The following is a 27,555-nucleotide window of genomic DNA, read 5'->3' on the forward strand; positions in this document are numbered from 1 at the left end:
GTGGCACAGTGTTAGCACTGCTGCCCCACAGTGCCAGGGACCCGGGTTCAATTCCCAGCTTGGATCACTGTCTGTGTGGAGTTTGCATGTTCTCCCCATGTCTGCATGGGTTTCCTCCGAGTACTCCGATTTCCTCCACAGTCCAAAGATGTGCAGGTTAGATAAATTGGCCATGCTAAATTCTCCCTCCATGTACCTGAACAGGTGTCAGAGTGTGGCAACTAGGGGATTTTCACAGTAACTTCATTGCACTGTGAATATAAGCCTACTTATGGCTAATAAATAAACTTTACTTTAATTTTAGTGATAATACCTCTAGGCTACCGGCTCCCTAAATACAGCAAGATATAGAGAATGTGTGTGTGAGAGAGAAAAAGGGAGAGAGAAAGACCATAAAATATATAGAATGTGTTTGAGAGTGAGAGAGAAACAGCAAGATAGAAAAAATGTGTGTGTGTGTGTGTGTGCGCGTGTATGTGTGAGACAGAGAGATTTACAGCAAGGTTTAGAGAAAGTGGCCGCTATTTTACTATTTTTTTTCTGAATGCTGGGCGGAATTGAAACTTGGAGTGTTTCAGATCCATTTTCTGGGCGAGTTTTCAGGCCCCCCATACGCACTCTGCCTGTAAAAATATCAGCACGCCTGTTGCTCGCTGCAGAAGCCTATGGGCGGGGCTTAACACACCCGAAAACCCTGCAGAGGGAGGAAGTGCGCACGGGCAGGCCTCTGATGCTGCACATGCGCGTCAGCAGCAGCAGGGGTCTGACAGAAAATAGAGAGCTGTCAGGCCCCTGCTAGTACAGGCTGCCTGAAGCAGTTCCCCCCAACCGTGCAATCGCAAGGGTCTGCGGCCTGAGATATAGCCCCCACTGACACTTCCTGCTGCCTTGACTGTTCGCAGACCACCCCTTCCCCCATTGGTCACAGGCCCGTTGCCCTCCCCCCACCGATCGCAGACCTGCCGCCCTCCCCCCATTGATCGCTGCAGAGTGGCAGCGGGCCCTGTCCCCCATTAGTCCCGCCCCATCCACTATTTAGCCCACCCCCATTGCTCCCCGCCAAAACTGTCCGGTGGGCATTGCCCAGGTGGCATTGCCAGTCTGGCACTGCCCAAGGGGCATCCCCCCTTCCCCTCGGCCTCCCAGGTTGGGGGGGGGGGGGGTGGCCTCAATGGCCTCTGGTTCCACTGGCGATGGCAAATTGACTCTTTCCCATTCATGCAGAGCATGTCTATTTCTCGCTGGAGAGAGATCATAAAGAGAGGTGGGCCCAGATGATTGAGTGTCAGACTCACTAAGCCGATGTAAAACATCATTATAATACATTTCTATATGTTAACTTACCTCTTGCCCATCTGTGGTGTGAGGCTGACCGCGCTGGAAATGCAGCACTTGTAAAATGGCGCCGGTTGCAAACAAATGGTGCCAATTGTGCTCAGTGCTTTCCGCCTGACTTTACTAAAGCATCGCGGCCAAATACACGGTAATACTGCCTCCAGTGTGTTTCCATTTCATAGAATCATAGAGTGCAGAAGAAACCCTTCAGGCCAACGAGTCCGCACTGACACATTAGAAACACCTGAACTCCGACCTAATCCCATTTGCCAGCACTTGGTCCATCGCCCTGAATGTTATGACATGCCAAGTGCTCATCCAGGTATTTTTTAAAGGATGTGAGGCATCCCGCCTCCACCACCCTCCCAGGCAGCACATTCCAAACCATTGACAGCCTCTGGGTATAAAAGATTTTCCTCACATTCCCCCTAAACCCCCTGCCCCTCACTTTCAACCTATGTCCCCTTGTGGCTGACCCTTCAACTAAGGGGAACAACTGCTCCTTATCCACTCTGTCCATGTCTCTCATAAGCTTGTATACCTCGATCAGGTCTCCCCTCAGCCTTGTCTGCTCCAACGAAAATAACCCAAGCCGACACAACCACTCTTCATAACTTAAATGTTCCACATCAGGCAGCATCCTGGTGAATCTTCTCTGCACCACCTCCAATGCAATCACATCCTTCCGATAATGTGGTGAGCAGAACTGCACACAGTGCTCTAGCTGTGTACTCACCAAAGTTGCAACATAAGTTCTCTGCTTTTGTAATCTATGCCTCGATTGATAAAGGCAGGTATCCCATATGACTTTTTCACCACCCTACTAACCTGCCCTTCCGCTTTCAGAGATCTGTGGACAAATACACCAAGGTCCCTTTGTTCCACAGAACTTCCGAGTGTCCTACCATTCATTGAATACTTTCTTGTCAAATTACTCCTTCCAAAGTGTATCACCTCACATTTTTCAGGGTTAAATCCCATCTGCCACTTATCTGCCCATTTTGTCTATGTCTTCCTGTAGCCCAAGACGCTCTGCCTCACTGTTAAGCACCTGTCCAATCTTTGTGTCATCCGCAAACTTACTAACCCTACTCCCCACATAGTCAATGTCATTTATATAAATAATGAATAATAGGGGACCCAACACAGATCCCTGTGGTACGTTGCTGCACACTGGATTCTAGTCACAAAAGCAGCATTCTGTTATCACCCTCTGTCTCCTGCAACTGAGTGTATTTTGAATCCACTTGATCAAATAACCCTCTATCTCATATGAATTTACCTTCTTTACAAGTGTCCCATGTGGGACTTTGTCAAAGGCTTTGCTGAAATCCATATAAACTACATTGACCCCTCGTCTACACACCTAGTCAACTAACACGTCAGTCAACGACACATGGTAGCACAGTGGTTAGCACTGCTGCTTCACAGCACCAGGGACCTGGGTTCGATTCCCGGCTCGGGTCACTGTCTGTGTGGAGTTTGCACATTCTCCTCGTGTCTGCGTGGGTTTCCTCCGGGTGCACCGGTTTCCTCCCACAGTCCAAAGATGTGCGGGTTAGGTTTGATTGGCCATGCTGAAATTGCCCCTTCGTGTCCTGAGATGCACAGGTTAGAGGGATTAGTGGGTAAAATATGTAGAGATATGGGGGTAGGGCCTGGGTGGGATTGTGGTCGGTGCAGACTCGATGGGCCGAGGGGCCTCTTTCTGTACTGTAGGATTTCTATGAATCTATGATACTCAAAACATTCAATCAAATTTAAGGCTAGTGTTTGCAAGATATTGAGAATGTGAGAGTTTAAGGTTATTTTAAGTTTAATTATTATTGTTACAAGTAGGCTTACATTAATTTACGGCAATGAAATTACTGTGAAAATCTCAATCTCTGGCACCTGTTCAGATACACAGAGAGAATTTAGCACAGCCAATGCATCTAACCTGCACATCTTTCAGACTGTGGGAGGAACCCGGTGCACCCGGAGGAAACCCATGCAGACACAGGGAGAACGTGCAGACAGTGACCCAAGCCAGGAATCGAACCCATGTCCCTGGTGCTGTGAGGAAATAGTGCAAACAGCTGTGACACTGAGATACAGGAAGATAGAGAATGACTGTGTGTAAGGGAGAGAAACGGCAAAATACAAAGAATGTGTGAGTGTGAAAGAAAGATACAGCAAGACATAGCAAATGTCTGTGTGTGAAAGAGATGGTAGTCATGATGTGGAGATGCTGCTGTTGGACTGGGGTGAACACAGTAAGAGTTTTAGTGACACCAGATATCCACTCCATCTGAGGAAGGAGCAGCGCTCCGAAAGATAATGGCATTTGCTACCAAGTAAACCTGTTGGACTTTAATGTGGTGTTGTTAAAACTCTTACTGCGAAAGAGATACAGCGAGATATAGAGAACGTGTATGTGTGTGAGGGAGAGTCATAGAGTCATAGAGAGGTTTACAGCATGGAAACAGGCCCTTCGGCCCAACTTGTTCATTCCTGCCTTTTTTTAAAAACCACTAAGCTTGTCCCAATTGCCCGTGCTTGGTCCATATCCCTCTATACCCATCTTACCCATGTAACTGTCTAAATGCTTTTTAAAAGACACAATTGTACCCGCCTCCACTACTACCTCTGGCAGCTCGTCCCAGACACTCACCACCCTCTGTGTGAAAAAATTGCCCCTCTGGACACTTTTGTATCTCTCCCCTCTCACCTTAAACCTATGCCCTCTCGTTTTAAACTTTGTCCTTTTTCGTTTGGGAAAAGATGTTGACGATCGAGCTGATCTATGCCCCTCATTATTTTATAGGCCTCTATAAGATACGGAAAGGTAAAGAATGTTTGCATATTTGATATAACAGGCTAGAGGGAATGTGTCCGATGTGAGAGACAGATACAGCAAGATATAGGAAATGTGAGTGTGAGAGAGAGATACAGCAAGATAGAGAGTGCGTGTGTGAGAGAGAGAGAGATACAACAACAAGCTCGAGGGAATATGTCTGTTTGAGAGAGAGAGGTATAACGAGATATAGAGAATGTGTGTGTGTGAGAGAGAGAGATATACAGCAAGATATAGAGATAGAGTGTAAGAGAGAGAGAAACCGTATGGCCAATCCACCTAACCCGCACATCTTTGGACTGTGGGAGGAAATCGGAGCACATAGAGCAAACCCATGTCGACACGGGGAGAATGTGCAGACTCCACACAGACAGTAACCGAGGCCGGAATTAAACCTGAATCCCTGGCACTGTGAGACAGCAGTGCTAACCACTGTGCCAACGTGTCATCCGATGTGGGCGAGTGAGAGAGATACAGCAAAATATAGAGACTGTGTGAGTATGAGTGAGAGATACAGCAGGATATAGAGAATGTCTGTGAGTATGAGAGAGAGATAATGTGGAGATAGAACATAGAACATAGAACATAGAACAGTACAGCACAGAACAGGCCCTTCGGCCCACGATGTTGTGCCGAGCTTTATCTGAAACCAAGATCAAGCTATCCCACTCCCTATCATCCTGGTGTGCTCCATGTGCCTATCCAATAACCGCTTAAATGTTTCTAAAGTGTCTGACTCCACTATCACTGCAGGCAGTCCATTCCACACCCCAGCAACTCTCTGCGTAAAGAACCTACCTCTGATATCCGTCCTGTATCTCCCACCACGAACCCTATAGTTATGCCCCCTTGTAATAGCTCCATCCACCCGAGGAAATAGTCTTTGAACGTTCACTCTATCTATCCCCTTCATCATTTTATACACCTCTATTAAGTCTCCCCTCAGCCTCCTCCGCTCCAGAGAGAACAGCCCTAGCTCCCTCAACCTTTCCTCATATGACCTACCCTCCAAACCAGGCAGCATCCTGGTAAATCTCCTCTGCACTCTTTCCAGCGCTTCCACATCCTTCTTATAGTGAGGTGACCAGAACTGCACACAATATTCCAAATGTGGTCTCACCAAGGTCCTGTACAGTTGCAGCATAACCCCACGGCTCTTAAACTCCAACCCCCTGTTAATAAAAGCTAACACACTATAGGCCTTCTTCACAGCTCTATCCACTTGACTGGCAACCTTTAGAGATCTGTGGATATGGACCCCAAGATCTCTCTGTTCCTCCACAGTCTTCAGAACCCTACCTTTGACCCTGTAATCCACATTTAAATTTGTCCTACCAAAATGAATCACCTCACATTTATCAGGGTTAAACTCCATTTGCCATTTTTCAGCCCAGCTTTGCATCCTATCTATGTCTCTTTGCAGCCTACAACAGCCCTCCACCTCATCCACTACTCCACCAATCTTGGTGTCATCAGCAAATTTACTGATCCACCCTTCAGCCCCCTCCTCTAAGTCATTAATAAAAATCACAAAGAGCAGAGGACCAAGCACTGATCCCTGCGGCACACCGCTAGCAACCTGCCTCCAATCCGAAAATTTTCCATCGACCACCACCCTCTGTCTTCGGTCAGACAGCCAGTTACCTATCCAATCGGCCAACTTTCCCTCTATCCCACACCTCCTCACTTTCATCATAAGCCGACCATGGGGGACCTTATCAAACGCCTTACTAAAATCCATGTATATGACATCAACTGCCCTACCTTCATCAACACACTTAGTTACCTCCTCAAAAAATTCTATCAAATTTGTGAGGCACGACTTGCCCTTCACGAATCCGTGCTGACTATCTCGGATTAATCCGCATCTTTCTAAATGGTCGTAAATCCCGTCCCTAAGGACCCTTTCCATCAATTTACCAACCACCGAAGTAAGACTAACCGGTCTATAATTACCAGGGTCATTTCTATTCCCTTTCTTAAACAGAGGAACAACATTCGCCATTCTCCAGTCGTCTGGCACCATCCCCGTGGACAGCGAGGACCCAAAGATCAGCGCCAAAGGCTCTGCAATCTCATCCCTTGCCTCCCACAGAATCCTAGGATACATTTCATCAGGCCCAGGGGACTTATCGACCTTCAGTTTATTCAAAACTGCCAAGACATCCTCCCTCCGAACATCTATTTCCTCCAGCCTATTAGCCTGTAACACCTTCTCTTCCTCAAAAACATGGCCCCTCTCCTTGGTGAACACTGAAGAAAAGTATTCATTCATCACCTCGCCTATCTCTACTGACTCCATACACAAGTTCCCACTACTGTCCTTGACCGGCCCTAACCTCACCCTGGTCATTCTTTTATTCCTCACATAAGATTAAAAAGCCTTGGGGTTTTCCTTGATCCGACCCGCCAAGGACTTCTCATGTCCCCTCCTAGCTCTCCTAAGCCCCTTTTTCAGCTCATTCCTTGCTAACTTGTAACCCTCAATCGAGCCATCTGAACCTTGTTTCCTCATCCCTACATAAGCTTCCCTCTTCCTTTTCACAAGACATTCCACCTCTTTTGTGAACCATGGTTCCCTCACTCGGCCATTTCCTCCCTGCCTGACAGGAACATACCTATCAAGGACATCCAGTATTTGTTCCTTGAAAAAGTTCCACTTTTCATTAGTTCCTTTCTCTGACAGTTTCTGTTCCCAACTTATGCCCCCTAATTCTTGCCTAATCGCATCATAATTACCCCTCCCCCAATTGTAAACCTTGCCCTGCCGTACGGCCCTATCCCTCTCCATTGCAATAACAAAAGACACCGAATTGTGGTCACTATCTCCAAATTGCTCTCCCACAACCAAATCTAACACTTGGCCCGGTTCATTTCCCAGTACCAAATCCAATGTGGCCTCACCTCTAGTCGGCCCATCCACATATTGTGTCAGGAAACCCTCCCGCACACACTGCACAAAAACTGCCCCATCCAAACTATTTGACCTACAAAGGTTCCAATCAATATTTGGAAAGTTAAAGTCCCCCATGACAACTACCCTGTGACCCCCACACATATCCATAATCTGCTTAGCAATTTCTTCCTCCACATCTCTATTACTATTTGGGGGCCTATAGTAAACTCCTAGCAACGTGACCGCTCCTTTCCTATTTCTAACTTCAGCCCATATTACCTCAGTGTGCAGATCCCCCACGAAGTGCCTTTCCGCAGCCGTTAAACTATCCTTGATTAACAATGCCACTCCTCCACCTCTTTTACCAGCTTCCCTACACTTAGTGAAACATCTATACCCCGGAACGTCCAACAACCATTCCTGTCCTTGTTCTACCCACGTCTCCGTAATGGCCACAACATCGTAGTCCCAAGTACCAATCCACGCCCCAAGTTCATCTACCTTGTTCCGGATGCTCCTTGCATTGAAGTAGACACACTTCAACCCACCTTCCTGTCTACCAGTACCCACCCTTGACCCTGATACCTTCCCCAATACCTCACCACCCTCTCTGACTTCTGGACTACAACTCCCTTTCCCACTCCCCTGACAAATTAGTTTAAACCCCCCTGAAGAGCCGTAACAAATTTCCCTCCGAGGATATTGGTGCCCCTCTGGTTCAGGTGCACCCCGTCCTGTTTGTACAGGTCCCACCTTCCCCAGAACGTGTTCCAATTATCCACGTATCTGAAACCCTCCCTCCTACACCATCCCTGCAACCACATATTTAACTGCACTCTCTCCCTGTTCCTCAACTCGCTATCACGTGGTACCGGCAATGTACCAGAGATGACCACATGTTTTGTCTTGGCTCTCAGCTTCCAGCCCAGCTCCAGAAATTCCTGCTTTAAATCCCCGTCCCTTCTCTTACCTATGTCATTGGTACCAATGTGCACCACGACTTGTGACTGTTTCCCCTCCCCCTTCAGAATCTGGAAAACACGGTCTGAGACATCACGGACCTTGGCATCCGGTAGGCAACATACCATCCGTGAGTCTCTTTTGCTGCCACAGAACCTCCTATCTATCCCTCTAACTAACGAGTCCCCAATAACTATCGCCCTCCCGCTCTCCCCCTTTCCCTCCCGAGCCACAGAGACGGACACAGTGCTGGAGATCCTCTCACTGCGGCTCCCCACTGGTATGTCATCCCCCTCAACCGTATCCAAAGCGGAATACTTGTTGCTAAGGGGAATGACCACCGGGGATCCCTGCACGGACTGCTTCCTCCCAGCCCCTCTCACCGTCACCCATCTGTTTTCAATCCTCGGAGTAACTGTATTCCTAAAGCTTGTGTCTATGGCCATCTCTGCGTCCCTGATGATCCTAAGTTCATCCAACTCCAGCTCCAGTTCCCTAACACGGTTTTGGAGGAGCTGCAGATGGGTGCACTTCCCACAGGTGTAATCAGTAGGGACACTGTCGTCGTCCCTCACCTCAAACATAGTGCAAGAGGAACATTGCACTGCCTGCACACCCATCCCCTCTAGATACCTTGCCAGTACCAGGTAGAAAGTGCAAAAATGAATTCAAACTCACCCCTACTCGCCCTTTCAGCCTAAGCCCTGTGAGCCAAAGTCTTATAGCTCACACTCTGCTTCCCACACACTCAAGCCCTGTGAGCCAAAGTCTTATAGCTCACACTCTGCTTCCCACACACTCAAGCCCTGTGAGCCAAAGTCTTATAGCTCACACTCTGCTTCCCACACACTACGCTGCCCGCTCCCGACGCTGCCCGCTGTATACTGCAGCCTACCTTTAATACTTCACGCGCTTAAAGAAACCCTTCCCAGACTCCTTTGCTGCCCACTTCTAGTTTTCACTTTAAACTTGAAAAACTGCTGTTAAAGTAAAGGCCAAAAAAATACACACACTAGCTGACTAATTAAATAAATAAACAATTCAATTAATCCAATTAATCTCTTACCAACACTGCTGCCTTCAATCACCCCTCTCAGCTTGCTCCAGTGGACTGGGGTAAGCACAGTAAGAAGTCTCACAACACCAGGCTAAAGTCCAACAGTTTTATTTGGTAGCACAAGCCACAAGCTTTCTGAGCGCTGCTCCTTCATCAGATGAGTGGGAGTTCTGATATACAGAATATATACAGGATATAGAGAATGTGTGAGTGAGAGAGAGAGATACAGCAGGATATAGAGAATGTGTGAGTGAGAGAGAGAGATACAGCAGGATATAGAGAATGTGTGAGTGAGAGAGAGAGAGAAATACAGCAGGATATAGAGAATGTGTGAGTGAGAGAGAGAGATACAGCAGGATATAGAGAATGTGTGTGAGAGAGAGAGATACAGCAGGATATAGAGAATGTGTGAGTGAGAGAGAGAGATACAGCAGGATATAGAGAATGTGTGAGTGAGAGAGAGAGACAGCAGGATATAGAGAATGTGTGAGTGAGAGAGAGAGACAGCAGGATATAGAGAATGTGTGAGTGAGAGAGAGAGATACAGCAGGATATAGAGAATGTGTGAGTGAGAGAGAGATACAGCAGGATATAGAGAATATGTGAGTGAGAGAGAGATACAGCAGGATATAGAGAATGTGTGAGTGAGAGAGAGATACAGCAGGATATAGAGAATGTGTGAGTGAGAGAGAGAGAGAGAAATACAGCAGGATATAGAGAATGTGTGAGTGAGAGAGATACAGCAGGATATAGAGAATGTGTGTGAGAGAGAGAGATACAGCAGGATATAGAGAATGTGTGAGTGAGAGAGAGAGATACAGCAGGATATAGAGAATGTGTGTGAGAGAGAGAGATACAGCAGGATATAGAGAATGTGTGAGTGAGAGAGAGAGAGAGATACAGCAGGATATAGAGAATGTGTGAGTGAGAGAGAGAGATACAGCAGGATATAGAGAATGTGTGAGTGAGGGAGAGAGATACAGCAGGATATGGAGAATGTCTGTGTGGGTGAGCATATGAAAGAGAAATGAAAAAGCAAGAGTGGCAAAATCTTTAAAGAAATAGTTGGTCAATTATCCAGTGAGTGAATTAGAACCTTGTGCAATCTGATCCAAGTGCGGAGACCACTTTCTTCCCCATCATGTCACACATGCAGCCAATGTTCAAACCCCAATAATGTCCAATTTAAAAATCTGCAAGTTGCTGCTCCACCAATCACAGCAAATGTGGCAGAGGAACAGCCTGTGATTGGAGCTGTGGTGTGAATGTGAAGGTCCATGATGCATTCTCACTCTCATGGCCGCCCTTGCAGTCTCCCCTACAGGAACATAGGGATCTGAATGATCGCACAGCCTCCTACTCCCTTTCAGTCAGTGATTTCCAAACCCTGACCACCCTTTGGCTGAAAATATTTTCTTTTCATTTCCCCTTTAAATTTTTAGCCAATAACTCTCAATCTGTACCCCCGCCCCTTCCCACAGTTACTAAACACTCTGCAAAGGTAAATTGTCCCTTCCCATCCACACTATCTAGATCAACCAATCAATGCTCACCTCTTCAAAAGACAACAAACCCAGCCTATCCAATCTTTCAAAACAAAACAGAAAAGGCTGGAAAATCTCAGCAGGTCTGACAGGCATCTGTGGAGAGAGAATAGAGCTAACGATTCGAGTCTGGATGACCCTTCACCAGAGTTCCAGCTCGGACCCTTCGTCAGAAGTCCTGACTTTCGGCACGGAGCTGATTGTGCTGACAAAAAAACACTTGAGAGACTCGCGACCGGCGCTCGCTAAAGGCCCCCAGCTGCTGTGTCCCGGTTTGCAGCACAGTGGGCCCGAGAGTCCCGGCCTGTATCTTTATTCAAATAGGGAGACCAAAACTGTGCCCAGATTTTATGATGTGGTCCCACCAAGACCCTGTACAGCTGCAGTAAAACGTGCTCACATTACATTCCATTGCCCTGACAAGACCAACATTTCACTTCTGTCCTAACCACTGATGAGACCATTATCGTGATGTGGTGATTTATGGAGCAGGACAGCCAGGTCCCTCTGTACCTCCCAGTTCACCAATCTCTCTACATTTCAATCATCTGAAGCTTTTCTATTGATTCTGACCAGTCACACTTTCTGGGTGACCACAAACACCAATGACAAAATAAACATGCACTGATAGCAAAATGATTGGAACAGAATCCCACTCCCCTCACACAATCCATCTCACTCCCCTCGCCCACTCTGTCCATAGCAACCCTTCTCTCAGTTTGATTTTCAAAATGCTAATACCTGATGCTGCTGTAACGTTCCAATGAGGCGAATCATAAGGCGGGCTGGTCTGTGGTGTGGGCGGTTGGGTTGGAACTGGACCAGCTTCTGTGAATGAGGAACAGAAAGGTGAGAGAATGTGTGAGAGCAACATCCAACACGAACACAAAATACAGTGAGGAACAGGAGTCTGTAAGTCAAACATGAACTCTGCCCATCCACACAGACGCTGTCACCATGGTGAATACTTGACATTGTTCTCACCAATCGCCAAACTCAGATTCAAACCATTGTGAGAGCTCAGCCAATGATATTGTAGAGGCAAAACTGTCTCTGCAATCGTCCGAATGTGACTTCGAACCAGACTGGACCCACATGGGTCATCCCACACTCCACACTGGATAGCCCATGCGAGGCAGCCCACACCCCCAAACAGGACCCCCAACACGGGACCCTTTATACAGGATAGTACACACACTCCTGACCCCCTAACTGACTCTTGCACAAATCAGCTGTCAGTAAGAAACCCAAACCCCACCCCTGCCAATCCCCCCCCCCCATAACCATTGCCGATGTGAACCAACACCCTGACCCCGTGTCCGACCAGACTGCTACACCCACTCCCCGCATACCCTGGCCAATCCTCTACATGAACTGGCTAGTGCCCTCATGCACCGCCCCCCCGCCCCCCCCCCCCCCCCCCCCCCACCAAAAAAAACTGACTTAACAGTCTGACTGCACACAACCCCCACCCCCCCATGAGCAAACACTCCAGCCCCCGTGACCGATCCAACAACCCCCCCACTTCCATAACCAAACCCTGCACCCCTTGCATGACCAACCCTCCCCCACCTCTGCCACCCCTTCCTGACCGAGTCCCCTCCCCTAAATCCCCACACTCCCTCCCCCACTCCCTTGTTTGCTGTTCTGTTATTTTCAGTGGGAGTTTTATTTGCAGTTGCCTGACAGAAGTTGTTGCGGTACAAAAGGGGTATGAGCTCCTTCACTCCATTGTTTCTGGCTCGAAAGCCAGTGTCTCCCTGCACTGCCTGAATTTTCATATATGCCCACATTATACTGCATTTTTCAGATTTCTGTCCACACATATCAATCTCCTTTTATATCCTCTTCACAATTTACTTTCCTACCTATCTTTGTGGTGACAGCAAATTTAGCAACCATACCTTCAGTTCCTTCATTTACGTTGCTATTCAAATGTCCCTTTAGCATCCATGATGACTGAGATTCCACAGCCCTCTGCAATGGAGAATTCCGAGGATTCACAACCCTCGGATTTTATGAATTAAAAAAAAATCTTCCCCTTGCTCCTAAGTGGCGTACCCATATTTTGAAATTCTGTCCCCTGGTTCGAGTCCCAAAGTGAAGAATCCTATCCTCACACTTAGGTCAAAATAGAAGAATTGTTGGGGTTGAATCTGGGTTCATAACATACCTTGGGGACCCTAACGTTGCTACTTTGCTACTCCTGAACTCAATCCCTCTGGCAATAGAAGCTAATAAACCATTAGCTTCATAATTGTTCATTGCTCCTGCATTCTAGCTTTTAGTGATTTATTGGAAAGAATCATAGAATCATAGAAACCCAACAGTACAGAAAGAGGCCATTCGGCCCAACGAGTCTGCACCGACCACAATCCCAACCAGGCCCGACCCCCATATATTTTTACCCACTAATCCCTCTAACCTACACATCTCAGGACACGAAGGGGCAATTTTAGCATCGCCAATCAACCTAACCCGCACATCTTTGGACCGTGGGAGGAAACCGGAGCACCCGGAGGAAACCCACGCAGACACGAGGAGAATGTGCAAACTCCACACAGACACTGACCCAAGCCGGGAATCGAACCCAGGTCCCTGGAGCTGTGAAGCAGCAGTGCTTTGACGAGGGATTCCTAATCTCGCACCATTTCAGAAATACTCCACACACTTGTTCCTCCTCGCAAATTGTAAGCATAACCTTATATTTTCTACGTTATATTCTATCTGACATCTACTTGTCCACTCACTAAGCCCTTTTGGAAGAACATATTTAGTCCCCACATCCAAATTATTGATCAAAATTGTGAACAGCTGGGGCCCAAGCTCTGACCCTTGTGGTTCCCTCTGGTCAGAGGCTGCTAACGCCAGAATGAGCTGTTTATTGTCACTCTGCTTTCTGCCTGTTAACCAATCTTTAATCGATGCCAGTATATTACCTCCTATCCCAATGCTTTATTTGTGTTGACCAACTTTCCATTGCTGACCTGATCAAAAGCCTTCTGAAACTCCAGGAACACTGCATCCACTTTTCTCAATTATGTTAGGAATATCCTCACAAACCTCCAACATGTTTGTCAAACGTGATTCACCATTGATTAATCCATGTTGACTATGCCCAATCACATCTTCATTATCAAAATGTCTATTCCACAACTCCTTGAGAATTAATTATTTTAATTTCCCTCCTTGTGCAGGAAGGTTAGTGAGTGAGTGAAGGGCGACAAACGGGCTATCAGAGTGTCTGAATCATTTCCCTTTGCTAAAAATTATACTTTGAGTGTCAGTCCCTTACAAAGCAGAGGCTCTCGTGTAACTTTGTCAGTTGAGCTGCTGAGCTGGGACATCCCAGAGTTTTCTCTTTACATCATTTCCAAACACCAATGTACCTGTGCAGTAAGCGAGGGAACAGGCAGGTGACTTCTTCAACTCATAAACAAAGAAATTGTAGCAGCGTTTGATCTTTATTTCTTGGTGCCAGCGACAGGTGTTTCCACTCCAGTGAAAACAAACTGTCCTCTTTACTATCCCTTCACGCAGACTGGGATGAGATCCTGAAATGAGGAATAGAAAGATTGAAAAGTGTCTCCAGTGTGAATTGTGTTGGACAGTCAATGTCAATCTGATGTAACAGAGTCTGAAATTACCTTTTAACCAGCCTGTGGCGTGTGTGGAGCAACGTCTTACTGGAACAACAGTCTCAGGAATGGTCGAACTACCAGGACTGAAAGGACAATCACACAGTTCATCGCTGTACTGATGCAATCCAAATAAAAAGAGGCTGCAAATACTCAGCTGGTCAGGCAGCCTCTGCGGCGAGAAACAGAATAACGTTACCCTTTGTGACGAACCATCTTCAGAGCAGAGGAGTTATCACAACACCAAACATTAACTCTGTTTATTTCCAGAGATGCTGGCTGACCTGCTGTATATTTCCAGCATTTTATTTTTGTTATTTCATTATTTTAAGGAAGAGGTGTGTGAAATATTAAATGAGATTAGCTCAGTGAGGGAGGAAATATGAAGATGTTTACCATCCTTGAAAGTGGATATGTCCCCAGGCAGAGACAATTCATACCGGAGGCTGCTGAGGAAAGCAAGGGAAGATGTAACAAAGACACAAAGCATCTTCACCCATCAACTGTGCCTATAGATGTGGAGCTGGAAAAGTAATGACATTGATTAAGAGACAGCCGGAGTAATTACAGAGCATTCAGCCTCATGTCTGTGGTGGGAAAATAATGGGAAATAATTCTGTGAAATAATAGAAATCATCATTTGGGAAGGTTTAAATAAATTTGAGTCAGAATGGATTTGTTCAAATAAGTCAAGTCTCAATAACTTGATTACATTGATTGGCAAAGTAACATGGAGAGTTGATGAGTGTAACATATATGATATAGTCCACAAGGGTTTTAGCAAGAGCTTTGACAAGGTCAAACAAGACTCACTCGTCAGGAAATTGGAAGGAGAGTTGGATGCCAATTGTCTCAATGTCAGAAGCAAAGGGTTGTGGGTAGTGTGGTTATTGAGATTGGAAGGTTATTCCCAGTGGAATTCCAGAGGGATCTGTACTGAGTTCCTTGTGTTCTTGTGGTAGTGTCAATGAAATGGAATTAAAAGTTGGGGACATGAATAAGATGTCTGCAGCAGAGATGAAAATCGTTCATGCGCTTGATAGTGAGGAAGAAAGCTGTAAACAGCAGGAAGATATCGATGGATTGGTCAGGTGGGTAGATGTGTGAGCAATAGAACTCAATGTGGAGAAGTGTGAGGGAATGGGTTTTGGGAGGACAAACACTGGATGGAGAACACACAATGAATGGTGGATATTGAGGTGAGTGGTGGAGCAGAGGGATCTTGGAGTATATGTCTATTGATTGCTGATGATAGCGCGACAGGAAAATAAGGTGCTCAAGATGATGCTGTAGAGATTTTTCTTTATTGATCAAGGACACGATTAGAAGAGGAAGGAGGTGTTTCTCTAATTGTATAAAACAATTGTTAGAGCACAAATAGAGTACAGTGTACAGTTCTGGTCACCACATCACCAAAAGAGTCTGGTAGAGACAATTGATGAGGATGGCCGGCACGGTGGCACAGTGGTTAGCACTGCTGCCTCACAGTGCCAGGGACCCGGGTTCGATTCCCGGCTTGGGTCACTGTCTGTGTGGAGTTTGCACATTCTCCCCATGTCTGCGTGGGTTTCCTCCGGGTGCTCCAGTTTCCTCCAGGGGCAATAGCCAATATAAGTGCATGGGGTTGTGGGGATGTGGCCTAGTGTGACTGTGGTTGGTGCAGACTCGATGGGCCAAATGGCCTTCTTCCACACTGTGGGATTCTATGAGATGTTGGAACATTTTATTCAGGAGGGGAGATTTCATTCTGACATATAACATCAGGAGGTATCTGGATTGAGTGGATTAGGAAGAATCGGTTTTCATTTGCAGAGAGGTCAATGTCCAGGGAGCAAAGATTGAGAATAATTGTGGGAACATTGAGTGGGGGGCGCTGAGGAGGAGTATTTCCACACACCGAGTGGTGTGAACCTCACAGAGCTAGAAGGTGGCACTCTGCTTTTTCAACCAGTATGGATACAATGGATCGAATGGCCTCGTACTGCACCCTGAATTTTAACATGTTTAAACATATTGCCACCCATCCCAGCAAGTCACTTTCCTCTCAGTCACAGAATCGAAAAATGAAACAGTGCAGAAGAGGCCCTTCAGCCCGTCAAGTCTGCATTGATACGTGAGAATCCCCTGACCTTCATACCTAATTCTGGTTACCACCTCTTGGCCCGTAGCCTTGAATGTTATGGCATACCAAGTGCTCATCCAGGTACTTTTGAAAGGATGTGAGGCAACCTGACTCTACCACCCACCAAGGCAGCACATTCCACACCATCACCACCCTCTGGGTAAAATCATTTTCCCTCACATCCATCCTAAGTTTCCTGCCTCTCACCTTGAACTTGGGCCCGTGTGACTGACCCTTCAACTAAGGGGAACAGCTTCTCCCTATTCACTCTGTTCATGTCTCTCAGAATCTTGTACACTTCGATCAGCTCGCCCCTCAGCCTTCTCTGCTCCAGTGAGAACAACCCAAGCCTCTCCAACCTCTCTTCATAACTTAACAGTTCTATCCCAGGCAGCATCCTAGTGGATGGATAATGTGGTGACGAGAACTGCACACAGGACTCTAGCTGTGGCCTCACCAAAGTCCGATACAACTCCAACATAACCTCCCTGCTTTTGTAATCTCTGCCTCCAATAATAAAGGCAAGTGTTTCATATGACTTTTTCACCACCCTACTAATTGTGCTTCTTCCTTCGGTGATCTATGTACAAACATGCCAAGGTCCCTTTTTTCCTCAGAGAGTTCTTAGTGTCATGCCATTCATTGAATACTTCCTTGTCAAATTACTCCTTCCAAACTCATACTTTTCAGGGTTAAATTCCATCTGCCCCTGATCTGCCCATTTGACTATCCCATCTATATCTTCCTGGACCCAACACATTCATATATATAATTAACACCCGACCAATCTTTGTGTCATCTGAAAACTTACTCATCCAGCCCCTCAACATAGTCATTGGTGCCATTAATATAAATGACAAATAATATCAGACCCAGCACAGATCTCTGTGGTACGTGACTAGACGCTGGCTTCCAGTCACAAAAGTAACCTTCTGTCATCACCCTCTGTCTACAACAACTAAGCCAATTTTTAATCCTCATTAAGTTACTCTGTATCCCATGTTCATTTGCCTTCTTTATAAGACTCCTATGTGAGACCTTTTCAAAGGCTTTCACACTTGGAATACTGTGTACAGTTCTGGTCACTCTGTTAGAAAAATATAATATTAAATTATATGGAGAGCGTACAGTGTACAGAAAAGAGTTACCAGGATGTTGCCTAGTATGGAGCATATTAGCTATGAGGAGAGGTTGGAGAAACTTGGTTTGTACTCACTGGAACGATAGAGGTTGAGGGGCGACCTGATAGAAGTCTACAAGGTTATGAGGGTCATGGATAGAGTAGATAGTCAGAAGCTTTTTCCCAGGGTGGAAGAGTCATTTACTTGGGGAGTATAGGTTTAAGGTGCGAGGGGCAAAGTTTAAAGGAGATGTATGAGGCATGTTTTTAACACAGAGGGTGGTGCGTGCCTGGAACTCGCTGCCGGGGCAGGTAGTGGAAGCAGATATGGTCGTGACTTTTAAGGGGCGTCTTGACAAATACATGAATAGGATGGGAATGGAGGGATAAGAAGGGTAGGGGGTTTTAGTTCAGCATGGTTGGTGCAGGTTTGGAGGGCCGAAGGGCTTGTTCCTGTGCTGTAATTCTCTGGAGTGTTGGAGGCTTAGGGGTGATCTTATAGAAGTCAATAAAATAATGAGGGGCATAGATCAGCTTGAACGTCAATATTTTTTCCCAAAGGTAGGGGAGTCTAAAACTAGAGGGCATAGGTTTAAGGGAGAGGGTAGAGATACAGAAGTGTCCAGAGGGGCAATTCTTTCACACAGAGGGTGGTCAGTATCTAGAACAAGCTGCCAGATGCGGTAGTAGTAGAGGCGGGTACAATTTTGTCTTTTAAAAAGCGTTTAGACAGTTACATGTATAAGATGGGTCTATAGGGATATGGGCCAAACGTGGGAAAGTGGGACTAGCTTAGGGGTTACAAAAATTTGGGCGGCACGGTAGCACAGTGGTTAGCACTGCTGCTTCACAGCTCCAGGGTCCCAGGTTCGATTCCCGGCTCGGGTCACTGTCTGTGTGGAGTTTGCACATTCTCCTCGTGTCTGCGTGGGTTTCCTCTGGGTGCTCCGGTTTCCTCCCACAGTCCAAAGATGTGCGGGTTAGGTTGATTGGCCAGGTTCAAAATTGCCCCTTAGAGTCCTGAGATGCGTAGGTTAGAGGGATTAGCAAGTAAATATGTGGGGATAGGGCCTGGGTGGGATTGTGGTCGGTGCAGACTCGATGGGCCGAATGGCCTCCTTCTGCACTGTAGGGTTTCTATGATTTCTATGATTTCTATAAAAAGGGCAGCATGGTTAAGTTGGGCCAAAGGGCCTGTTTCCATGCTGTAAACTTCTATGACTCTGACTCCACAAAACTGGTCACCTCCTAAAAAAAATCAATGAAATTTGTTAGGCATGACCTCCCTCCGATAAAGCCATGCTGACCTAACCTCTCCAAGTGGAAATAGATGCTGTCCTTCAGAATTTCCTCCAATGGATTACCTACCACTGATGTGAAACTCACTGGTCTGTCGTTTATGATGTCTTATGTCTACAACCCTTCTGAAACAGCAGAACCACATTATCTGTCGTCTGAGCCCCTGCAATCTACTTCCTCGCCTTCCACAGCAGCTTGGGACACAATTCATCTGGAGCTGGAGATTTGTCCGATTTGGAGCCTGCAAACAGCTCCAATACCTTGTTCTTTCCTGTGTCACACCTCAGTGTCTCTCTCCCAATATTCCCCATGCTTCACTCTGTAGAATGCGCATCTTCCCTTTCCCAGTATTCCCTTTGCTCTGAATGATGATCCCAGTCTCTTTGCTGTTTCATTGACGGGTTTAACAGAGATTTCCCCTGGATCTTACCTTTTGAATCTGTACCATCCAAGAACAAGACTCTGATCACATTGAACCGAATCAGAACACAGATTCCCCACACAGTTTGTGCTCCTCCATGGCTGGTTCAGAACTCTGTGTTTTACACACGGGTCGAAGGATTTGGAGACTGCAGCTAAATAACAGCAAGATGTTTATTGTTAACAAAAAATTTCAGAAATGTTACACACTGGCTCGTCTCCATGGAGACATTTAAAATCCTCCATTTCAGCCATTTCTCTGATATCAAATCCTTGAAATGTCAGCTGGAAACTTTGCTCCTTTTTGAAACCAGTTTTCACTGCAATTCCCAGCTCAGTGAAACATCAGACTTTGTATTTTAAAATATTTATTCTTTCAGCCTGGAAATCGCCACTGAATTTCACACCCAGGTTGAAAACGTTTCCAGGGAGTGACCTGGAGCAGAGTCAACACTGTCGTCACTGTGTGTAATAAGATGATGCTCAGTTACATCTGGTGATGATCAGATCCAGCTGGTGACAATGTTCTCTACTTGTGACATGGTTTGTTCTGAAAGAACGTGTTAATTGTACAAAGCAGCAAAACTGAAGTAGTCTCTGCCTATTCTCATTTCTCTCTCCTTGATCATAACATCTGAGGCAGGAGGACCTCATGTTTGAGTTAAAGGGTGAATGTCAAGAACACGTTCTGAACTATTTGTGGGAGAATCTATTATTGAGTTCCTTGTATTGGAGCCTACACCTTGCTCACATATTCTCTCTGAACCCTTCCCCTGCCAGATGAAGGTGTAATCCTAGGAATCATAGAAACCCTGCAGAGCAGAAGGAGGCCTTTCGGCCCATCGAGTCTGCACCCACTGCAATCCCACCCAGAATCTATCCTCACAACTCCACACATTTACCCCGCCAATCCCTTGAACCTACACATCCAGAGACACTGCAGGACAATTTAGCATGGCCAATCAACCTAACCCGGACATATTTGGACTGTGGGAGGAAACCGGAGCATCTGGAGGAAACCCAAGCAGACACAGGGAGAATGTGCAAGCTTCAAACAGACATTCACCCAAGCCGGGAATCGAACCCAGGTCCCTGGAGCTGTGAGGCAGCAGTGCTAACCATTGTGCCACCGTTCCGCCCATGTTTTCCTTTCCATGATCCACTCTGGCTGAGCCGGGTCTCTCCTAGGGAAGATACCTCAATGTTCAGCCTATCAATTTCCATGTCCATCATGTTTGCATTATGGGCAATGATTAGCAAGCTACAAATTGTCTATCAGTCCTGTGATCCTGACGTTTGCATTGCCTATCGAAGAGTTGGCATTTTTTTTTTCAATTGTTTTTTTTTCCTGGCGCAATGGAATTCCATCCATTTGTTGAGCAGAGACTAAGCTCTAAGTGCCCATTGAAACAGGTAGACTGTGCCTTGCTAGTCAGTGACTGCCTAACCTGAGGTAGGTGCTGGTTGACCATTGGGGCACGATGGTCTCTCCCACAACCAGAGACAGCCCATAGCACTGTATCATAGAAATCATAGAAACCCTACAGTGCAGAAGGAGGCCATTCGGCCCATCGAGTCTGCACCGACCACAATCCCACCCAGGCCCTACCCCCACATATTTTACCCGCTAATCCCTCTAACCTACGCATCTTAGGATTCTAAGGGGCAATTTTTTTTAACCTGGCCAATCAACCTAACCCGCACATCTTTGGACTGTGGGAGGAAACCGGAGCACCCGGAGGAAACCCACGCAGACACGAGGAGAATGTGCAAACTCCACACAGACAGTGACCTGAGCCGGGAAATAAAACAAGTGGAGCCTTGGAGACCATGTCGAACTTCAAGAAAAGTTTTTATTCCACATGCATGAGGGAGAGATGAATTCGGGCCTGAAATCCCAGGCGGCTGCGAATTCCCTCTGCTCATTGTAGATTCATACAGGCTATTATACTTTTCCGAGTTGCAAATTTTTATATTATCGTACTAATTCCTCAAGTTGGATACATGTATTTGTCAAGACGCCCCTTAAAAGTCACTATCGTATCTGCTTCCACTGCCTCCCCTGGCAGTGACTTCCAGGCACCCACCACCCTCTGTGTAAACAACTTGCTTCATACATCTCCTTTAAACCTTGCCCCTCGCAGCTTAAACCTATACCCCCAAGTAAATGACTCTTTCACCCTGGGAAAAAGCTTCTGACTATCTACTCTGTCCATGCCCCTCATAATTTTGTAGACCTCTATCAGTTTGCCCCTCAACCTCCATCGTTCCAGTGAGAACAAACCAAGTTTCTCCAACCTCTCCTCATAGCTAATGTCCTCCATACCAGGGCAACATCCTGGTAACAGAAAAGTACATTGTACGCTCTCCATATAATTTAATCTCATCATGCAAATACATTGTTCAGTTCATCCCTGCTAATCATCTCTCTGGACACTTCCTGTTTACCCGATTATAATGTCAAAGTGTTGTGTTTGCCCAACCGATCTACAATGATGTGTTAATTGCTCCCCCACTCTGCTCGGTGATCGTGTTTACCAGAAGACTATGATCTCCCTAGACAGTATGGAGCCTGGCTGTCTCAATGCCGGTTCTCCCACTGTCGTGATAACTCAGAAAGATCTTCTGCGCATTACAATTGTAAGGAGTAGGTAACATATATTAATCATTATCTGTCAGCGGAGCAGACCTCCAGCTGTCTGTGTTAACCCTTTTCTTCCCTCTGGTGAGGCCTGGCTCTCTGGGCTTGCTCTATGTACCCTGCATGTATTACACTGAAACTAAATAAAATATGAACGGACACATAAATTAAAATATAAAAGAAACGATCCCTGATATTGCCCTGCAACAAGAACCCATTCACTCTGCCAATCGAGTTGGCCTTATCACTCATCGCCGCTGTCCCAATGTTATGTCCGCCTTCTGCAGCAAAACTGGAAAGCCCACAAGACTGGGCAACATTTTTGAAAAGCCTGGGCTGCCTGAATATCCTGGTTATGCCCAACGGAATGCCATGAACTGTGTGTGGCATTAGCTTGCTTGCAGCCATTGCTGGAAGGATGATACATTCAGATATCTGTCTGCCACTGAGTTTTGTTGATGTGGAGATGCCGGCGTTGGACTGGGGTAAACACAGTAACCCTGTTTGAGAGCAGATTTCCACTCCATCTGATGAAACAGCAGCGCTCCGAAAGCTGGTGGCTTTTGCTACCAAATAAACCTGTTGGACTTTAACCTGGTGTTGTTAAAACTGTTACTGAGTTTTGTTGGCACGGTTTTACTCCCTTAGCCTACAACTCTCCCACAGTATGCTCAAGGCAGTGGAGCTAACCACCCAAAGCTGGGAGGTTGGCTCATGAGTATCAGGATGTGTCCATATGCCGGTGACCTCGTGTCCTGGGGCCTGAGGCTCCTTCGGGTTCCTCTGAAGATTTAACCTGGGGCTGTTTCCATATGTCACCATGAGGAGACACAGCTGAGGATCTGCCAATGAAGAGGCTGTGTACTGACACAGAGAGATTTATACATTTGACTCCCGCTCTTTCACATTGCTACTAGCCAATGGTCTGGGCTGAGAATGAGAATCAAAGTAGCACACAAAAATGGGAAACATCTCCACGCTATTCAGCCACACACTAGACACATGAATCAGCTGTGCACACACTGACACTAATCCCCTTGCATTATCCATTCCTATTCAGACTCTGACTCCTCTTTTCCCATCCTACCTTTCTTTTCCAGATGTATTCTGGAATATTTATATCCTGACCTTGGCCACGATGGAACCATGGGGCAGAATTGGATGTTGCCCCGTTGGTGGCTTTCCAGGAGATGAGTGACTGCCTGTAGAATTCCGCAAATGTCCTTCCCACTGGGCTGTCGTCCACCCCATCTCTCCTCAATTTTACAGTGGGATAAGCAAAGTCGAGGCCATTCCACCCACCCTCACTCCTATTCAGTTCCCTAAGTGGCCAATCAATGATTACTTAAGGACCATTTCCCAGCCAGTGGCAATGTTCAGGCTGGTGGGTGGAGTTCAAGGTCATGCATGGGGGGAAGAGGGAAGTGGGGAGGGGGTGAGACAGCTTGTTCAGCCCTCGGGTGAGAAAAGTGGGGGACCTTATTTCAACATCAGGTGACACCCTCACAGGGTCCGTCCCCAGTTGGTGTTCTCTCCACCAGCTTCTCCTCCAACATCATAGAATCCCTACAGTGCAGAAGGAGGCCATTCGGTCCATCATGCCTGCATTGACAACCATCCCACCCAGGCCCGAACCCCATAACCCCATGTATTTACCCTGCTAGTCTCCGTGACACTAAGGGGCAATTTAGCATGGCCAATCCATCTAATTCGCACATTTTTGGACCATGGGAAGAAGATGGATCACTGGGGAGAATGTACAAACTCCACACATACAGTGACCCGAGGCTGGAATTGAACCCGGGTCCCTGGCGCTGTGAGGCAGCAGTGCTAACCACTCTGCCACCATGCAACATCCCCACCACCTGTGCCCACCCCTCAGGTTTCAGTTCTTCTTCCAGCCCTGAGACACATTACCTACTCCTGGACTCCCAGGATTCAGTGTGGGGTCAACTTAGAATTCCAGCTCTGTGCCCCACAGCTTCAGGTGCTGCTGGGATTAGAGAGCTGCCGACCAATGAAATGAGCGCTCAGCCCTCTGAGGGGGGCGGATGCCCCATCTCAAGCCAATGAACTCTCCCTGTGGAGATCAGAGCCATTTCTCTCAATTGGTGCCATTATTATTTTCTTATTGTGAATCTTTTGAACAATCGACATTGAGGTTTCTAATGATCTTTTCATTATTATTCACGGAGACAGTTTTAGTTTTGAACTCTCAGCGGGTAACTTTATGGCTTCGCTTAATCTGAGACTGGAAAATCCTGCCCGACGTCAACGGACATTTCCATTGTCCTCTTCGATTCCATGGCAGGTGGGGTGGTAAAATTCCGGTGCCCAACTCTGCCCCTCCCACTCTGCCCTTCAATTCTGCCTCTTGAACTCTGGCCCTTGAACCCAGCCTCTCCCACTCTGCCTCTCCCACTCTGCCCCTCACACTCTGCCCCTCACACTCTGCCCCTCACACTCTGCCCCTCACACTCTGCCCCTCACACTTGGCCCCTCACACTCTGCCCTCACACTCTGCTCCTCACACTCTGCCCCTCCCACTCTGCCACTTGAACCCAGCCCCGCCCACTCTGCCCCTCCCACTCTGCCACTTGAACCCAGCCCCTCCCACTTTACCCCGCCTTTACTCAAATCTCTACATCCTGCATTTTCCCTTCCTCCACTCCCTCACCTTCCTCCAATCTCTCGCTTCCCTCCAATCCCTCACCTTTCTCCACCCATAGAATCGTAGAATCATAGAATCCCTACAGTGCAGAAGGAGGCCATTTGACCCACCTAGTCTGCACTGACCACAATCCCACCCAGGCCCTATTCCCATAACCCCACATATTTACCCTGTTAATCCCCTGACACTAGGGGTCAACTTAGCATGGCCAATCCAGTGAACCCGCGCATCTGTGGGAGGAAAATGAAGAAAACCCACACAAAAGCGGGGAGAAGGTGCAGACTCTGCACAGTGACACGAGGCCGGAATTGAACCTGGGACCCTGGCACTGTAAAGCAGCAGTGCTAACCACTATGCTATTGTGCTGCCCCACTCACCTCCCTCCATCCCCATGCCCTCCTCCACCCACTCACCTCCCTCCACCCCCTCGCCTCACTCTACTCACTTGCCTCCTTCCAATCCAATGATTGAGGGTGATTTAGTGGTTTGGATCAGGAATTGGCTTGCTGTAAGAAAACAGAGGGTGGTGGTTGATGGGAAATATTCATCCTGGAGTTCAGTTACTAGTGGTGTACCGCAAGGATCTGTTTTGGGCCACTGCTGTTTGTCATTTTTATTAATGACCTGGATGAGGGCGTGGAAGGATGGATTAGCAAATTTGCGGATGACACTAAAGTCGGTGGAGTTGTGGACAGTGCAGAGGGAAGTGGCAGGTTACAGAGGGACATAGGTAAGCTGCAGAGCTGGGCTGAGAGGTGGCAAATGGAGTTTAATGCGGAAAAGTGTGAAGTGATTCACTTTGGAAGGAGTAACAGGAATACAGAGTACTGGGCTAATGGTAAGATACTTGGTGGTGTGGATGAACAGAGAGATCTCGGTGTCCATGTGCATAGATCCCTGAAAGTTGGCACCCAGGTTGTTAAGAAGGCATACGGAGTGTTAGCTTTTATTGGTAGAGGGATTGAGTTTCGGAGCCAGGAGGTCATGCTGCAACTGTACAAAACTCTGGTGCGGCCGCATTTGGAGCATTGTGTACAGTTCTGGTCGCCGTATTATAGGAAAGATGTGGAAGTGTTGGAAAGGGTGCAGAGGAGATTTACCAGGATGTTGCCTGGTATGGTGGGAAAATCGTATGAGGAAAGGCTGAGGGGCTTGAGGTTGTTTTCGTTAGAGAGAAGAAGGTTAAGAGGTGACTTAATAGAGGCATACAAGATGATCAGAGGATTAGATAGGGTGGAAATTGAGAGCCTTTTTCCTCGGATGGTGATGGCTAACACGAGGGGACATAGCTTTAAATTGAGGGGTGAGAGATATAGGACAGATATTCGAGGTAGGTTCTTTACTCAGAGAGTAGTAAGGGCGTGGAATGCCCTGCCTGCAGCAGTAGTGGACTCATCAACATTAAGAGCATTCAAATGGTTATTGGATAAACATATGGATGATATTGGAATAGTGTAGATTAGAGGGGCTTTAGATTGGTTCCACTGGTCGGCGCAACATCGAGGGCCGAAGGGCCTGTACTGCGCTGTAATGTTCTATGTTCTATGTTCTAATCCATCGTCTCCCTCCAATCTCTCACCTCCCTCCACTGCCTCACCCAGTGTCTTGTTTTTTTAAAGACTAATGCATCAGTTGTAGGTTTTGGCAGGACTGTAGCCCCCAGCCATGCTAAAGGTGCAGCTCCCTACCCCTGGGCACTTGATGCCCACACCACCCTGAGGCACAAATCTGTCACACTCTGTGCCAGATTGGCATGTTGTTCAGGTAACAATCAACAGATAACAACCTTTCTAGCGTTTCAGAGCACAAATGCCTCCATACAGAACCAATCTCCAAGTATCCTTGGTTCCCAAAAAAACCACAATAACTGGATCCTCCCCCTCCCACTCCAGATTCCTCTCTGGCCATGGGGAGAAACATAAAAGTATAGTGTAGGAATAGAGATGTTTTACTGCAATTGTATAGGACATTGGTGAGGCCACACCTGGAATATTGTGCGTAATTTTGGTCTCCTTATCTGAGGAAGGATGTCCTGGCTATAGAGGGAACTCAGGGTTCTCTTGATGCTAACTTGCAGGTTGAGTTTGTAGTTAGGAAGGCAAATGCAATGTTAACATTCATTTTAAGAGGACGAGAACACAAAAGCAGGGGCTTGAAGTTTTATAAGGCTCCGGTCAGACCACATTTGGAATTATGTGAGCAATTTTGAGACCCGCACCTAAGGAAGGATGTGCTGGCCTTGGAGAGAATCCAGGGTAGTTTCACGAGAATGATCCCAGGAATGAAAAGCTTGATGCTTGAGAACTCTGGAACTGTACTCGATGGAGTTCAGAAGGATGAGGGGGGATCTCATTAAAACTTACAGGATACTGAAAGGCCTGGATAGAATGGACGTGGGGAAGATGTTTCCACTAGTAGGAGATACTAGGATCCAAGGGCACAGCTTCAGAGTAAAGGAACAACCCTTTAGAACCGAGATGAGGAGGAATTTCTTCAGCCAGACGGTGGTGAATGTGTGGAATTCTTTGCCACAGAAGGCTATGGAGGCCAGTTCATTGAGTGTATTGAAGGCTGAGATACATAGGTCCTTGATTGGTAAGGGGATCAAAAGTTACAGGCAAAAGGCGGGAGAATGAGATTGAGAAAGATATCAGCTATGATTGAATGGCGGAACAGGCTCGATGGGCTCAATGGCCTCATTCTGCTCCTATAATTTATGGAATGCAGCGAAGGTTTACCAGGATGATTCCTGGGATGGCAGGTCTGTCATATGAGGAGAGACAAAGCCTGTTAGGATTCTATGCACTGGTGTTTAGAAGAGTGAGGGGATCCCATAGAAACTTATAAAACTCTAACAGGGTCAGACAGGGTAGATTCAGAAAGAATGTTCCTGATGGTGGGGGAGTCCAGAACTAGGGGTCATAATTTTAGGATAAGGGGGAAACCTTTTAGAACTGAGTTGAGGAGAAATTTCTTCACCCAGAGGGTGGTGAATGTATGGAATTCACTCCCACAG

General features: G+C 46.9%; 1 protein-coding gene across 1 annotated transcript in view; it reads right to left on the minus strand.

Moving 5' to 3' along the window:
• The window catches only part of LOC144487450 (uncharacterized), a 142,169-nt gene that overhangs the window by 10,929 nt on the left and 103,685 nt on the right, over nucleotides 1-27,555 (minus strand). Inside the window, exons 6-9 of the mRNA XM_078205528.1 lie at nucleotides 19,238-19,376; nucleotides 14,276-14,352; nucleotides 14,018-14,182; nucleotides 11,370-11,456 (exon numbers count right to left, since the gene is read on the minus strand). Coding sequence (XP_078061654.1) covers nucleotides 11,370-11,456; nucleotides 14,018-14,182; nucleotides 14,276-14,352; nucleotides 19,238-19,376 — 468 coding nt within the window. The remainder of the gene's footprint in view (nucleotides 1-11,369; nucleotides 11,457-14,017; nucleotides 14,183-14,275; nucleotides 14,353-19,237; nucleotides 19,377-27,555) is intronic.

The sequence above is a fragment of the Mustelus asterias genome, unplaced genomic scaffold (genome assembly GCF_964213995.1).
Source record: "Mustelus asterias unplaced genomic scaffold, sMusAst1.hap1.1 HAP1_SCAFFOLD_799, whole genome shotgun sequence".
NCBI classification, from domain to species: Eukaryota; Metazoa; Chordata; class Chondrichthyes; order Carcharhiniformes; family Triakidae; genus Mustelus; species Mustelus asterias.